Source organism: Schistocerca serialis, chromosome 11 (genome assembly GCF_023864345.2).
Source record: "Schistocerca serialis cubense isolate TAMUIC-IGC-003099 chromosome 11, iqSchSeri2.2, whole genome shotgun sequence".
NCBI classification, from domain to species: Eukaryota; Metazoa; Arthropoda; class Insecta; order Orthoptera; family Acrididae; genus Schistocerca; species Schistocerca serialis.
In genome coordinates, this window is record NC_064648.1 from 56,676,875 (window position 1) to 56,694,461 (window position 17,587).

Below are 17,587 nucleotides of genomic sequence, written 5' to 3' on the forward strand. Positions count from 1 at the left end.
TTACAACCAACACCTAGAGCAAGGTAGTGTACTGCAGAATGATTATAGGAGGGCGGCAACATATTTATAATTTTAGATTGCTGGTGTTGACCTGTGGAATTTTCTTCATGTAGTAAAGCAGACTATCAGAGTAATCACTATTCACACCTCAGTACTACAGCTTTGTCTGTTGCATAGTTGTCTGTCACTTTTTTCTATGTTCCAGCCATATATCAGTAAGCAACCCAACATAATTCTTCGTTCTCTCCTAATCCAAACTCTGCATGGAAGATTCTAATTGATCTAAAGGCACGTTACATAAAAATAATAATGGTCTGCTGTCAGAGCTTGTATGGAAGATGTTCAGAAGACCAGGTGAAGTAAGCATCGGTGCTCCAGTGTATGGCTGCTCACACCTCTTGCAGCGTGAGGCCACCTCATGAGACTAGAACCAATCCTCATGGCGGTTCTGGCTGGTCTCATAAAATTGAGTCTTCCCATCTCATTTTGTTCTCCTCTCTATTCAGCCCTTACATAAAGTTCATGCGGTACTAGGATACATTCCCTTCTGTGACACACAGAATACCATGTTTTACTGTGTCTTCCATGAACAAGTATCCCTCCCCTGTCTGCCTGTCGATTGCTCTATGGCTTTACTATAGCCACCCAGTGAACACTACAGACTTTCATTCTACTGTGACACTATGACATTATATATATATATATATATATATATATATATATATATATTCCATCTATTGTTGTTGCTTTCCACCTCTGATAGTTGGTGAGCGTTAATGAGGCTCTGCAACCAGAGTTTCCTTTCTTTTTGCACTATCTTACAATAACATATGTCCATACAAGTCTAATAGCTATTAACACTGATAAATTATCATTTATTTTTCAGCTAGATTTTAATACTTATGTAGTATTTTATGTGCAATTTGCATATTGGAAATCTTGTGTTTGACATGACACTATGTGCATTCCATGAACCAGTTTTAATGAACTTGTAGCTAGTATTGTAAATCATTCAGTGTGTTTCTTTTATTCAATAAAGACTAACATGAAAATTCATGTTTGAAACAATGAACATATTAGAATTATTTATGTTCTTGAAAAAACTTAAAACATCATTCCAAACTCGTTCTGCACCCTGTGGGAAATGACACAGGCTCTTAAGTTTGAAAAAGTTTTTATTAACGGTAATATTTTTACTAACAGTAATTTTTATTTATTTATTTATTTACATGTCAAGTTCCGTAGGACCAAATTGAGGAGCAAATCTCCAAGATCATGGAACGTATCAGTACATGAACATACAACATAAAAGTAATAATGGATAAAAATAAATGTTCATGAACCTGAAAGAAAATCGGTCCATAAGTTTAAGCAAACGCTATCAGCAATACAATGAGAATCATAATTTTTCAAGGAACTCCGCGACAGAAAAGGAGTGACCCATGAGGAAACTCTTCAGTTTATATTTGAAAGCGCGTGGATTACTGCTAAGATTTTTGAATTCGAGTGGCAGCTTACTGAAAATGGATGCAGCAGTATACTGCACACCTTTTTGCACAAGAGTTAAGGAAGTCCGATCCAAATGGAGGTTTGATTTCTGCCAAGTATCAACCGAGTGAAAGCTGCTTATTGTTGGAAATAAACTAATATTGGTAACAAGAAACGACAATAAGAAATATACATATTGAGAGGCCAGTGTCAAAATACCCAGACTCGTGAACAGAGGTCGACAACAGGTTCGTGAAATCACACCACATATTGCCCGAACCGCCCGTTTTTGAGCCAAAAATATCCTTCTAGAATGGGAAGAGTTACCCCAAAACATAATACCATACAACATAAGTGAATGAAAATAAGCAAAGTAGAAGCCCGCGTCCTGGCGAAACAGCCTCTCACTTTCAAAAGAAAGATTAGAGAGGCGATAGAAATAGCCAAAAGACCCGCCAACATGAATAGAGAGGACGGGTACAAGCTTCCGAGGTCTTGGCTGCCTGCAATAGCAGGGCTACGGAGCGGCGGCAGAGCCGTGGCGGCCCATGCAGACACGCGGAGAGCCGCAGTAGTGGTCGCGAGCATACAAAGCAATGGCACGCCGCAGCCGGCTTCTGGACAGCATGGAAACAGTGTGACGTCACAGCCATCACCTGTTCGCTATTCGTCCGTCTCCTCCAATGGGGTGGATTAATATAAAGACCAATAGAAAACAGCTATTCCAGCCAATGACAGATAATAAAGGAAACACCAATAAAGCATACCTTTCACCCCTCCTCCTCCTCCTCCTTTTACAGCCAATCAAGTAACGACACGGTTTTCTCGTGCAGCTATTTAAGGAACCAAGTGTGTTCATTTAGCAATTAACGTAAGGCCCTGATGAAGGCTAGCTGCAACGCTGGCCGAAACGTTGGCGCATTTTAAATTATGACGATGCGGTCTGATACCCTGAAGAATTTTATTGAAGAAAACGGCCGCGGAAGCCTACGCGTACACAAAGTAGACTAATTTACGTGTCGAAGTATCACTCACTTTCTATACCGTTCGAATAGTGAAAATAACAGTATTAAGTCTTTGAACGAGATCCTGAACGTGGGCTTTCCACGACAGCTTACTATCTATCTGAACACCTAGGAATTTGAACTGTTCAGTTTCACTAATCATATGCCCATTCTGTGAGATTGAACGTCAGGTTTTGTTGAATTGTGCGTTAGAAACTGTAAAAACTGAGTCTTACTGTGATTCAATGTTAGTTTATTTTCTACAACCCATGAACTGAGGTCATGTACTGCACTACTTGAAACTGAGTCAATGTTGCACACAACATCCTTTACTACCAAGCTAGTGTCATCAGCAAACAGAAATATTTTAGAGTTACCCATAATAGTAGAGGGCATATCATTTATATAAATAAGGAACAGGAGTGGCCCCAACACTGATCCCTGTGGCACCCCCCACTTGACAGCACCCCACTCAGATCCCACATCATGGCCATTATAAACATCGTGAAAAATGACCTTTTGCTGCCTGTTGCTAGAGTAAGAGGTGAACCAATTGTGAGCTACTCCCCTTATTCCGTAATGGTCCAACTTCTGGAGCAATATTGTGAGACCAACGCAGTCAAATGCCTTTGTTAAATCAAAAAATACGCCAAGTGTTCGAAACCTTTTGTTTAGCCCATCCAGCACCCCACGGAGAAAAGAGAATATAGCATTTTCAGTTGTCAAACGACTTCTAAAGCCGAACTGTACATTTAATAGCAAATCGTGTCATATAAAATGATCAATTAACCTTACATACACAGCCTTTTCAATAACTTTTGCAAACACTGATGGCATAGAAATAGGTCTAAAATTATCTACATTATCCCTTTATCGCATTTTATAAAGCGGCTTTATTACTGAGTACTTTAATCACTCAGGAAACTAACCATTCCTAAAGGAAAACTTACAAATATGGCTAAATGCAGGGCTAACATGTGCAGCACAGTACTTTAATAGTTTGCTAGACACTCCATTATAACCATGAGAGTCCTTAGTCTTCAGTGATTTAATTATTGACTCAATCTGCCTCTTGTCTGTATCACAGAGGAGTATTTCAGACGTCAATCTCGGAAAGGCATTTGCTAAGAAATTTATATGATTTCCTGTACAAACTAAATTTTTATTTAATTCACCACCAATGCTCGGGAAACGATTGTTAAATACTGTACATATATCTGATTTACCAGTAACAGAAATATTATTACTGCGAACTGACTATATCATCAACCTTGTGCTGCTGACCAGACACTTCCTTCACAACTGACCATATGGCTTTAATTTTATCCTGTGAATTAGATATTCTATTTGCATACCACATACTTTTTGCCTTGCTAATAACATTTTTAAGCACCTTACAATACTGTTTGAAGTGGGCTACTGTAGCTTGATTGTGACTACTTCTAACATTTTGATATAATTCCCGCTTTGTTCTACATGATATCCTTATCCCACTAGTCAGCCAACCAGACTGTCCATTTCTGCTAGTACCCCGTTTAGAATGTTGTAATGGAAAGCAACTCTCAAAGAGCATGAGAAATGTGTTACGGAAAGCGTTCTGTTTATCATCTATATTATCGGCACTATAAACATCTTACCACTCTTGTTCCTTGACAAGTTTTGCAAAACTCTCTACTGCTGTTGGATTAACTTTCCTACGTAGTTTGTAATTAAATACGACATTGGTTTGAGTACAAAAACCTTTTAGTGTTAAAATGTGTGCATCATGGTCTGTGTTTCAGTTGGCAGGAGAGCCAACACCGTGTTACTAGAAGGAGGCCGAAAGGCACGCATTTTAGCTCACGCAGGCTGGCGTGAGGTCTGGAACAGGACAAGGAAATTAGAATTTAGAAAAAAGGATGTAGCTGGTGGAATACTTAACTTTAATCCGTTAATGGTGAACGTCGGTCTTGACAGTACATGATTCAATATGAATAGTAACTGATAATGGCGCCTTGCTAGGTCGTAGCAAATGACGTAGCTGAAGGCTATGCTAAACTATCGCCTCGGCAAATGAGAGCGTATTTTGTCAGTGAACCATCGCCAGCAAAGTCGGTTGTACAACTGGCGCGAGTGCTAGGAAGTTTCTCTAGACCTGCCGTGTGGCGGCCCTCTGTCTGCGATCACTGATAGTGGCGACACGCGTGTCCGACGTATACTAACGGACCGCGGCCGATTTAAAGGCTACCACCTAGCAAGTGTGGCGGTGACACCACAGTCTGAAAGGCCATTCACCCTTTTACTAAAAGAATGCTCACCTAGTAATGAAGAATGAATAAAAATATTGTCTATGACTGTGCTACTGTTCCCCTGCACCCTAGTTGGAAAAAACACAGTCTGCATCAGATCATATGAATTTAGGAGATCTACCAACATCCTTTTTCTTGCACAATCATGTACAAAATTAATACTGAAGTCACCACATTTAACTACTTTCTGGTACTTCCGACAGTGAATCAAAAACCCTCTCTAGCTTAAGCAAAAATGCTTTGAAGTTGGAGTTAGGGGACCTATAAACAACAGCAATTAGAAGTTTAGTTTCACTAAATTCAACTAATGCTGCACAACTTTCAAATATCTGTTCAGTGCAGTCTCGTGATACGTCTATGGACTCAAATGAAATACTGTTTTTTACGTACAGAGCCACTCCTCCACCCCACAAGGAACTCCTTGAGAAACAGCCAGCTAATCTGTAGCCTGGTAAAGGAAGCCTCTGAATTATCAAATTATTTAAGTGGTGCTCTAATATACCAATAATTACAGAGTTAACATCTATTAGCAGTTCACAAACTTTATCTCTAATACCTCTTATATTTTGATGAAATATGCTAATTCCTTCTCTACTTGGAAACATTACATCCTCTGGAGGTGAGCCCTTAGTTACAGGCACTTCCTTTAAGCAGGTATACCTATCAGCTGACTTCAGTCTAAAAAAGGTGCAGCTCTAACACCAACTACTACAGGAATTTTTCCATGAGTGATACCACTACCACCACCACCACCCACTACACTGTCACCTATAAGCTTAGCCAGCCTCCCCTTCCCATACCTGTTGAGGTGCAGGCCGTGCCTAGTGAAACACCATCTACTGATAGACCCAACTGGCACCACTGAGATGTGATCCATGCCCCCCACCATCAGTGCCCTCCCCAGCCCCACATTAACGCACCTAACAGCTGCATTAAGGTGAGGCCGAGCATGACGCTGAAACAGTTGCACGAAATGCACATTAGTGCCACCAGATTGAGTAGCTGTCTTAACCAAGTCACCACTGACATCATATTCCCCGTCCCTATCGAGACTGTTCCCTGCTCCACCCACTATCACTACCTGATCCTCTTTCGTAAAATTCTTACATAACTCCCCTATGCTTTCAGTCACCTGAGCCAACCCTGCACTACTGCACTAGGCTTCACAATGCTGGTGACCTGGTACTCACTCCCCAACACTTCCTGCAACTGCTGGCCCACACCTTTACCGTGGGAACTACCTAGCAGCAGAACCTTCTTTCTGCTAGACTTTGCAACTAACCTAGGCCTCCTAATTGCTGAGGACTGCTGCAAGTTACCTACATCTACGGCTACACGAGGCTCCTCTCCTCTCCACTCAACTCTGACAGTTGGTTGTATCTATTGCATGTATGCAAAGTGAAACTGTCTGAATACCTCCTCTTCCTAGCTACCTTCTTGCCAACTGCCAGTTCCCATTCCCCACCACCCTTCACTCTCCTCAACCTATCTAGTTCCTCCTTTGCGCATTGTAACTGGACCTGAAGGGCACAGATCTTACGGTCCTGCTCCTCTATTAACTTGTTTCTACTACAGATTCTACATTCGCAGGAGAAAATCACGCTAAAATGACCACTGGCTTCCCCACTGCATTCCCCCCAATGAAAATACTTTGAACAAATCCCACACCGTAATCCACTACTCACAAACCTACGACAGACCTTTCACTCATGGTAAAATTTTACAGTTACTGAAAAAAACTATACGTCTACATTACCAAAGTTCAGTTACACCAGTAGAACTATTTGTGCATATTTTACAAGTTCTCTTGTTGATGTGTATTAGATCCATACTGTAATTAGTGATCTTAACCCAAGCCACTGCCTCATACTTCTCACACTAATGGGTGTCAGTTGCAGACACATATACAATGTTTGGTTCTGGAGCTGCCGCGGTCTTTCTCTGATTTCACTCCCCCTCCCCCTCAAAAATTATACTTAGTTTCACACTAAAATTCTTAGAATTTTAATAATAATTAAAATAAGATGGATACAACGGCATGCAAGCAGAATTATTTTTCACTTCATACAGTGAAGTGATACAGTGCTTTCCTATTTTTCAGGGAGGATGTCTCATGATCCCATGTTCATCCTCCTCCCCTTGTATCCATGCCAGGCCTTCTAGACATCAGTTCTCATGCAATTTACCATTCACATCTACTGTATATGGAGGACAAACTTAATTTAATTTCAGTATCAAGTCCACAGCACAACTTAATACATTGCTCATAACCCCTCCCCTCTATACACACACACATCAGTACATCAGTGTTTGTTTTTCTGTGACTGGACTATGACATAGCTTACTTTAACTGCCTCATGGTTTCATGTGTGCCTACAAAGGGAGGACCCTCGTTCGAAAAATACTTAAATTTCTGTCAACCATATTATTTAGATTTATGTTGTAATACTTTCATGACGAGTAACTGTTGCACTGCCACAGCCTCTTTCTGTTGTCAAGTCACTAGTTCCACCTTGCTGCACTGCCTGCTGTACTGAATTTCCCCTCCTTTGAAACACACTGTCAACCATTTCGTTATCTGTACCTTTCAAAGGCCAGGTTTTAAAACACGCTGTGAATGCTGTCTGATGATCGAAAATGCTGTCTGATGATCGAAGTATCACATTAATAACATTAAAATTTTTTTCACAACCAGATGAGTGTCGTGCCTGTGCAATTTATATGCATGTGTTATCATGCTCAGAAGAAGCCAAATGACCTGAACTGTGTTCCACCTGGTTTCTATGCAGCCACATAACCTAACGGTCTTGCAGTTTGTCTGCTCTCTTTCTGATACAGTCGTTTCACTACACAATATTATTACAACAGACCACTAGAGAAAACTGCCCTTTACGGTTATAGTCCATATGAAAACCAATTCCACAATAACGTAAATATCAGAAGATCTGTTACCAGAGGTGACAGTCGTCAGTGCTTGTAAGCTCAAGTTCATTAAAATAAATGACATTTCGAAAGTCAAAATTCAACTTCAGACTATATGGTTTTGTATTGGACTGGGACCCAGGACTCCAATCCACTCACTACTGTCTCGGCTAACAAAGCACAAGAGATCTTAACTATCATTTTAACCACATGTAACAGCATTAAAACTTGATATGATGGGGCATAAAGTTTTGTTTTGTGCAGAGATTGTGAATGAAGCAAAATAAAATTTAATGTATCGAAATTTTTCACCAGTAGAGGGATGATGAAACTGAAATGATTTTACAACAAAGTATTCACCTGCTGCATTCCGAACTCAGCACATATCACGCCGTTTTCTAGCCACATATAGAAGCACAATGTCGGTTTATTTCACCACTAGCAAGATATGCTCGTATCTGAACTAGAAATTATGCGAGAAATAGTTAATCCTTCAAAGTGTTGCAAACTGCAATGCATACACCCACAACAACGTATAAAATGGTGGTCTGTGCTATTATGTGACTAAAAGCCAGACACTTAAATCATTCCCCAGTCGCCAGGAAACGTAATGTTACAACCAGGCTGGAACATAACAGGGCATGTACTGCTATTTTATAAGTGATCTAGGTTGGTATGATCACAAAACATACAAATATATGATTTAATTCTTACTTTCGAGAAGGTGAGATAGGCTCCCTCATGACTGTATTGCACTTGCTAGTTCCATCTTCTGTTGTAGACAGCAGATTCTCGAAACAGACCATGTCCATCCTCACAAGACTTCTATTGAACCACAGTTGTGCAGAGTCCCAAAAGGAAACTGCCGGGGCCTGAGGGCCTCCCAGCAGACTTATAGCAGGTTGTGGAGACCAAAAACTTCTCGTAGTGTGTAATGAAATAATGAATTCTGACGGAAAAATTTCAAAGGAATTTTTTGAAGGAATCGTGGTGCTAGTTCCGAAACAGCCACACAGTGCACAGTAAAAAACTTAAGACCAGTTACCCTCCTGAATAGCGATTACAAAATTGTAGTGCACGTTCTTGACTGCAGAGTAAAAATGTCAATGCATGAGGTAACTGGCCCATATGAATCTAGTGCAGGTAGACACAGATCAGTCATTCAAACTGTCTGTGAATATAGACACGTTCTAGCTACAACACATGTTCCCAGGCATCAGTGCGCTGTACCCGGCCGGAGTGGCCGAGCGGTTCTAGGCGCTACACTCTGGAGGAACCGCGTGACCGCTACAGTCGCAGGTTCGACCCTGCCTCGGACATGGATGTGTGTGATATCCTTAGGTTCGTTAGGTTTAAGTAGTTCTAAGTTCTAGGGCACTGATGATCTCAGAAGTTAAGTTCCATAGTGCTCAGAGCCATTTTTTCAGTGCGCTGTACATCGCTCGACTTTGAGAATGCTTTCGATAGGTGAGCCATCAGTGCCTTCTTGAAACAATGACCGTACTGGATTTTCCCAAGTGTTTTGCCGACATCGCTGGTAGAATTTTGAAGAACAGCACCTCAAAAAACAGCACCTCAAAAATCAGGATTAATGGTCAGCTAACCAGAGAACTTGGGTTCACAAGGTGGGTGCGACACGGTTGTCCTATGTCGACGGCCTTGTTTGCCATTGCCACTGGACCCCTGCTAGCCACTCTGCAGAAAGAGCTACGAGGGCTGCACATACATGGCCAGAGTATCAAAAAAATGGTTCAAATGGCTCTGAGCACTATTCGACTCAACATCTGAGGTCATCAGTCCCCTAGAACTTAGAACTACTTAAACCTAACTAACCTAAGGACACCACACACATCCATGCCCGAGGCAGGATTCGAACCTGCGACCGTAGCAGTCACGTGGTTCCCGACTTTAGCGCCTAGAACCGCACGGCCACCGCGGCCGGCGCCAGAGTATTGTTTGTGGGTCTCGTGATCACCGGCGAAAGTGACTGGGAGAAGGCATTGCAGGTAATCAGCAAACACGAACTTGCATGAGTGCGAAGCTGAGCAACACTAAATCACTCGTGGAATATCTTTGCAAAACACGGGAGACCTCAGTGTGGTCATCCAAATGCAAATCTTGGGTATCGGCTACAGGTATAACATAAATCGTACTACATCTGCGAACTAGGAAAATCCTTGCCAGCGTGCCAGCTAGCGTCAAAGAACATAGCGCGAGAAGACTTGACGATATCCAAAAGGCCAGCTTTGCAAGTATGTATGTGGTTTCTAAAGTCAACAGCGTGGCATAGGTTATACCCATTCCACGTGAAACAGCAGCAAGATTTCTCTCAGCTTCGAGTCATTTTGTAACTCGTGGTAACATTTTGAAGGTAAAGTTTGACACTTTAACTCCACAGCTGAAAATGTGGAGGGGGGGACTAAATCTCACATATGTATGGAGAAAGTCACAAACTCTCTTCCTGCGTTCAACATATGAGCTATGGAAGAAGACACCCATGAACCTCACGTCCCACTTACCAGACGAAATTACTTCCACTGTCTTGCGTCCACCGATAGAAGTAGGGCACGTCCCCAATCGTTTTTATAATTTTTAACTACTTTAATTCGAACTCAGTTATACCCAAACCAGAGTTCGCCCGTCAAATATGATAAAAGTTAGGAACATATACGTGGAATTAACGGAAAACGAAAGCAGAAATGTGACTGCACAAAAAGTAGTCGCACTACAGCTGGGAGATCATTTGGATAAACAGCAGCACTCCTCACCTACCAACAATTTTTTGAATCATATAGACGTGCTATGTCCATCTACAATGAAGAAATGGTGTAAACTGGCCACAAGGACGAACAACGTGTTACCTGGTAACAGGGGGAAACAAATCGAGCAGACGTTGGGTGAGGCGCCGCACGCACGCCGGCCGCAAGCGGACGTGGCGCGGGACCACGGGGTGGCGCGTCTCCCCCGCGTGTGCTTCGCCGAGGCGAAAAACTACAAGAGAAACTTCGCAGTTCTTTTTAGTTAATATAGTTACGTGAAACAGTCTGCAAAGTGAATAGGCAAAGACGTAAATACAAGAACAACATAACGAATCGTGCTAAAGCTCTTTTTTTCTTAAACGGTATTTTTTTTATTTATGTTTAAGGAAACAGAAATCTACTCTAAAATACGTAGCTCAGGAGTACCTTATTTTATGTTGAAGGAAACTCATAGGACAATTTTGTCCTCAAGAGAGATTTCGTACATTTTAATAAATGTTATTTACCTAATTCTGTACGCCAAAACTTGTTTTAACCAGAAGAAGGGACTGTCCTGATTTCTACTATTATGCATTACATTCAGAAATCGCAGCATGGAGCTTCCAGCGAGTGGAAGATAACAGAAGACCAACTTGGCAAACATACCTCAGGAACTGACGCACTGGGCGACTTACAAGATACTGCGAAATAAATCGAAAACAAACAACCGTGAACACGTAACTTCCAAGTCGTCGCTCACAGCTGAGATACTTTCTTTGCAGACATGGTCTTCTGGATGAAGTATTAAAAATAAAAAAAAATAAAAAATCATCCACGAAAATATTGGATCGCCTCGGTGACAGGGACGGGGGATGCATCGCGGGCAGGCCTCGGAGTCCTCAACTGCTGGCCTCCTTGGCCCCGCCTGCCTGGTGCTGACCAGTGACTCCCGGAAAAAGAATGTCGGTACATCACAGAGAGAGCGGACAGCTGAGACAGGTATAAGGGCGGCACGGCAGACAAGTCTGTGGATTCTTGGCCCCTGCCCTCTTTGCGGCCACCTTCCTGGCACTGACACTCTAAAAAAATAAAAAAGTAAAGCTTTGTAATGGAAGATATCGTGTAGAGAAAAGGATGCTGTAGTGGTTAAAAAATAAAACTGAAAAAAGTTGTTAAGGCGGCGAGTTTCTAGTATGCTCGTAGTGGCTTTGAATCCCATCACTTCCATGAAGGCATCAGTTAAAGAAGCTGAAATGATTCGAGCTACCTAGGCTCAACATCTGGGTTCGTTTCTGACACCAGGCAATCATTTTTAACAAGCAGAAGCAGCATCTCTCCCACCTCTGGTAACCCGGAGGAGAGTCAGTGCAGAGGCGAAAGTCATGCCAGGTCGAAACTCTATCACCAATTGCGTTTCTTAAACGATATTTTCTTTTCTTTAATCAATGAGCCAATCGACGTGCAATGTCACGGTACTTGACTCTTATTGCATTTGAGCTTGAGATGTGGAAAATATTGGTGCTGCACTCAAATCTGCCTTTTCGTCACGTTTGATCCCTTTGAGATGATACATTTCCGCCCTTTCATTGTTTCTGCATGACTGCAAAGTCCTCAAGACCTTCACAAATACACGCGTCTGGGTTCGAATCATGGCCTGTCATTTCAAGTTCATACGCACACACAAAAGAACATGTGACAAATTACTATGGTTTTTAACAATTCTCCGGACTTTGTCAACAATAATTATGGGTACTGGTTACGACTCGCAAGTCAAACATGGAACTTTTCGTCATATCATGTGTTTCAGGTAGGAGCTCCCGGTTAAAAGGAATTCGATAATCAACGTCTCTTTGTATGAGGCCAACAACGATGTGTGCAATGTTAGATTCATAGTCGGCACAGATATTTTCGTCATATGCACATTTCGCTGTTGTGTAAGTAAACCGATATGTGACGTCTACACTTGACTAGAAGTGAACGTTGTGGGGTGCAGGGTTCGAACCCTGGTAAGGTAAAACATTTTCATCTCGTCATTTCAGTTTATCATCGCGCTACTGGTTAAAAAAGACGATTTCTAATGTTTGATTGTGCTTACTTAAGTGTCAGTTTAAGTTCGGGGTTGGAATCTCCGGTCAACAGAAAACTTTCTCATGTCATTTCAAGTTTACACATGGGCAGTCTTCCTGACTTGTGACTGAAACCATATTTATCATATTTCATGTTACTGTTAACAGGAGTAATAGCTGCTGGATTGTATTCAGAGAGTGTAATTCAGAAACAAAATTTTTGTTGTACAATTTTAAGGTGGAAGTTGCTTTTTGAAACGTTGGTTATGTAATGAATTCGCGTGTACAATCGTAATGGCTGTGTAATCTCTAATACCATGTTTTCTGATATTTGCATTATCGTAGTACTAATTTGCATCTAAACTGGTAGTCACACAGAGCAGTTGTCTCTTGTGTCCCTTGGAGTAACCATTTTGACCATTTTGTATAGTGAAACGACTTTACTGAAAAGAGAGCAGAGGACGTGTATTATGTGGATTGCATACAAATCAGGTAAAACAAAATTCTGATGATGCAGGTAGTTTTGTGCATGATAGTACATGTTAAATACGTTTGCATATGCTATCAGGCGCACAAAATCTCTCTCTCTCTCTCTCTCTCTCTCTCTCTCTCTCTCTCACACACACACACACACACACACACACACACACACACACACACACACACACATTTTTATGGGTGTAGAGTTGCCAGTTTGGTGCTATTTATATCTGAGATGTATTAAACCATTCGGTGTGTCTGTGTGTCAGAAACTTTCAGTATCTCTGAGCCTGTATCAAGAAATGGACCGATAATTGGATTGAATTTTTTTGACTTTGTATGACGGCAGTGCCTCGTTGAAAATCTTGAGATGGAGTGTGATATGTGGTAGTTAAGCTGCAGACAGAGTAGTAGTATTACCTGTAATAAGCCTGTTTTGCAGTTGAGGTGAGTCACGCATTAGCTACAGCGTAGTGAGATCAAAGGAGCTGACTTCCAGGAATGAGTGAGACAAAACGTGACAACGTAATTCATTCATAGGTTGTATAATTCAACTTTTAATGGACAATGAATGAAAATTTTTTATAAGGGGGATTGAACAAATCTGCTGTAGCTTAATATATGCAGAGTTGAACACTGTTTTGTATTGTGGGAGTGGGAATCTGTAGGTTTGTTTCAGGACAGACTTGCATTCACAACAGTTATTTCCTCGTGTGTCAGTTTACCTCGCCGGCCGGTGTGGCCGTGCGGTTCTAGGCACTTCAGTCTGGAACTGCGTGACCGCTATGGTCGCAGGTTCGAATCCTGCCTCGGGCATGGATGTGTGTGATGTCGTTAGGTTAGTTAGGTTTAAGTAGTTCTAAGTTCTAGGGGACTGATGACCACAGATGTTAAGTCCCATAGTGCTCTGAGCCATTTGAACCATTTTGAACCTTTTTTTTCCAGTTTTCTTCATTGTATTGTGTGTGTGTGTGTGTGTGTGTGTGTGTGTGTGTGTGTGTGTGTGTGTGTGTTTGTAGCAAAGTGTGGCAGTTTCTGTGTTCTGTGCAGGAGGCTCTCTGCAAAGGAGAGATGCAGCAGGCTGATCCAGGTGGCCGAGCAGGGGGCAGTGGGGGAGCTGAGGGCGCTGCTCGCTGAGGGGGCCGACGTGGAGGCGAGGGGCGGTGTGTGGGGGTGGACTGCCCTGCACTGTGCAGCGCACAGGGGAGACGTCGAGGTGGCGTGGCTGCTGGTGGAGGCGGGGGCGGGGGTGGACGCCAGAGACAGCTGGTGGCAGAGGACGCCTCTGCACGTGGCTGCAATGTGGGGCGGCACTGCTGTGGCGAGGCTGCTTCTGAGGGCGACTGCCGATCCCAACGCCAGGGATGGCAGAGGGTGGACGCCGCTGCACTGGGCGGCAGCCAATGGCCACGCAGAAGTTGCGGCTGTGCTGCTCGAGGCGGGAGCTGACAAGGGGGCCACAGCTAGTGATGGTCGGACAGCACTGGACCTCGCCAGTGATGAAAACGAGAGGAGGCTGATGGAGTTGCTGTCATGAGGCAGCCACTCCAACGGACTTTCCGCAAAAAAGAACTGAAACAACTTCTCCAATAATAATTAGCATTATTCTTCAATAAAAAATTCAAAAATTCAATCCTACGGTCACTCACTAATTTTACTCCTCCCCGAGTAGCATACTGCAGACAAATAGTCTAAGCAACTCTGTGGCAAAACTGACACAGCACTAGGTAACAGTAAAGTAATTCAGGTAACAACAGACAACCTTTCTCTCAAGGAAAATTCCTCGAGTACACTTCTACACTAAACTTTGCAAAAGTCAACAGTTCAATGTGAATAAACACTGTTACTCTATAATATCTGATCGCTGAATACTATTTCACAGCGGTCAGCAAGGTTCTATATCAGACTATTGCAATTTGCAACATATCGAAATCACTGCTATATGAGTTCCATCACCAGAATTTTCACTTCTGATATCACACTCAATTTACTTCTGCATATTCAACAAACATTGTAAAGTACTGTACTCCCCATGTCTAATTACAATGAGATATTAGTAGTGATATTCACACTATATTATGCTCCTATCATCTGGAACTATATGGTCAGTCCACATTTAACTAAACACGATCAGAGTACAACCTCCCACCTCACAGTTCCCACACAGCTGTTATGCTGCTCTTGCAAAACGTGCCACTACCTACCGGATGACGTGCACCTTTATTCCCAAATTACAGGATAAAACAATAAACTTCCCCGCTCTCTTTCACATTCCCCTCCCATCAGTCTACACTACACTTCCCTCAGCCAGACGCCACTGCCGGCAGCTACCTCACTGCCCCCAGGTGGCGGTCTGCGGAATTACAGCTCTCACCAGCTCTGCAACTGGCACAGGAATGTCACACCTGTTCCACTACCAAAGCACCAAAACCAATGATGCTACTAATATTCTGTGAAACAACTATGCACACAGAGAGAACTTTGCAGTTTTCGAAAATAAATTAGAAAACAGTATCATCTGCAGTGCCAATAGTTAAACATTGAATTACAACTCAGAACCAAACATCACCTACATTGTACCTCACTCTCTCATATAGCGGCAATTTAATATAAACCTGCTATAAACTGGGGGAACGTAGCTGTAATATGTATGGATGGTTCATCATAGACCACTTGGTTTATCAAGACACAAAATCTCCGTTTTGATTCTAATGAAAAGCAGTCACCAGTCTCAGTAAAATAGTTGTAAAGTAACGATACCACATACAAAATGTAAAAGAAATCCTGTCCTTCTAGTATTGTTGTCTGTAATTGATATAAAGGATTGCAACAACCAAAGTAATTATAGTTCTATTTGATACAGAACGCTGAGGCTCAAATTTCAGCACATGCAAGCAAAACAAATTTCACAACGATACACACGAATCTCGACACTCATCAGTCACAGTGGCACAGCTGAGACGGTAACACAAGTCGTGGAACTACAGGTAATAAAATTATATTTACTTTGACTCATACATCACGTTTATAAGTGTAATGAATGTCAATTACTATTATGTTACTTAATTCCCTTGTTTCTGATCGCACATATTCTCTGACTTTAAATAGAATTGAAGTCAGAGTAATTCGTTTGTATTGTTATGAAAGAGCAGCTATTCCATATCGATACAGATATCAACAGGCAAGGCTGGCACTAGACTCTCCGGGCCCCCGCTAAATGTTTTTGGGCATCCTCCAAATTTTCCTATTTTAAACTATGTTAATTCGGATAACGCCAGATAACGATAATAACAATAATCAGTCAATGGCTTTTTTAAAGAAACTTTGATTCTCGCAGTTTGCCTATATTCGACGCTTTACTAAACTGCAGTTTAGCTTTTTTTTTCTTGGTAACTTGTTGTTGTTGTGGTCTTCAGTCCTGAGACTGGTTTGATGCAGCTCTCCATGCTACTCTATCCTGTGCAAGCTTCTTCATCTCCCAGTGCATAATACAGCCTACATCCTTCTGATTCTGTTTAGTGTATTCATCTCTTGGTCTCCCTCTACGATTTTTACCCTCCACCCTGCTCTCCAATACTAAATTGGTGATCCCTTGATGCCTCAGAACATGTCCTACAAACTGATCCCTTCTTCTAGTCAAGTTGTGCCACAAACTCCTCTTCTCCCCAATTCTATTCAATACCTCCTCATTAGTTAGGTGATCTACCCATCTAATCTTCGGCATTCTCCTGTAGCACCACATATCGAAAGGTGCTATTCTCTTCTTGTCCGAACTATTTATCGTCCATGTTTTACTTCCATACATGGCTACACTCCATACAAATACTCTCAGAAACGACTTCCTGACACTTAAATCCATACTCGATGTTAACAAATTTCTCTTCTTCAGAAACGCTTTCCTTGCCTTTGCCAGTCAACGTTTTATATCCTCTCTACTTCGACCATCATCAGTTATTTTGCACCCCAAAAAGCAAAACTCCGTTACTACTTTAAGTGTCTCATTCCCTAATCTAATTCCCTCAGCATCACCTGAGTTGACTACGTTCCATTATCCTTGCTTTGCTTTTGTTGATGCCATCTTATATCCTCCTTTGAAGACACTGTCCATTCCGTTCAACTGCTCTTCCAGGTCCTTTGTTGTCTCTGACAGAATTACAATGTCATCGGTGAACCTTGAAGTTTTTATTTCTTCTCCATGGATTTTAATACCTACTCCGAATTTTTCTTTTGTTTCCTTTATTGCTTGCTTAATATACAGATTGAATAGCATCGGGTAGAGGCTACAACCCTGTCTCACTGCCTTCCCAACCACTGCTTCCCTTTCATGTCCTTCGACTCTAATAACTGCCATATGGTTTCTTTACAAATTGTAAATGACCTTTCGCTCCCTGTGTTTTACCCCTACCACCTTCAGAATTTGAAAGAGAGTATTCCAGTCAACATTGTCAAAATGTTTCTGTAAGTCTACAAATGCTAGAAACGTAGGATTGCCTTTTCTTAATCTAGCTTCTAAGATAAGTTGTAGGGCCAGTATTGCCTCACGTGTTTCAATATTTCTATGGAATCCAAACTGATCTTCTGCTTCTACCAGTTTTTCCACT

General features: G+C 41.9%; 1 protein-coding gene across 1 annotated transcript in view; it reads left to right on the forward strand.

Annotated features, from left to right (window-relative positions):
* LOC126426923 (ankyrin repeat domain-containing protein 65-like) overlaps window positions 1-14,557 on the forward strand; it is a 45,064-nt gene extending 30,507 nt beyond the window's left edge. The window contains exon 3 of the mRNA XM_050089026.1: window positions 14,037-14,557. Coding sequence (XP_049944983.1) covers window positions 14,037-14,523 — 487 coding nt within the window. The 3' untranslated portion in view covers window positions 14,524-14,557. The remainder of the gene's footprint in view (window positions 1-14,036) is intronic.
* Window positions 14,558-17,587: the final 3,030 nt, after the last annotated feature.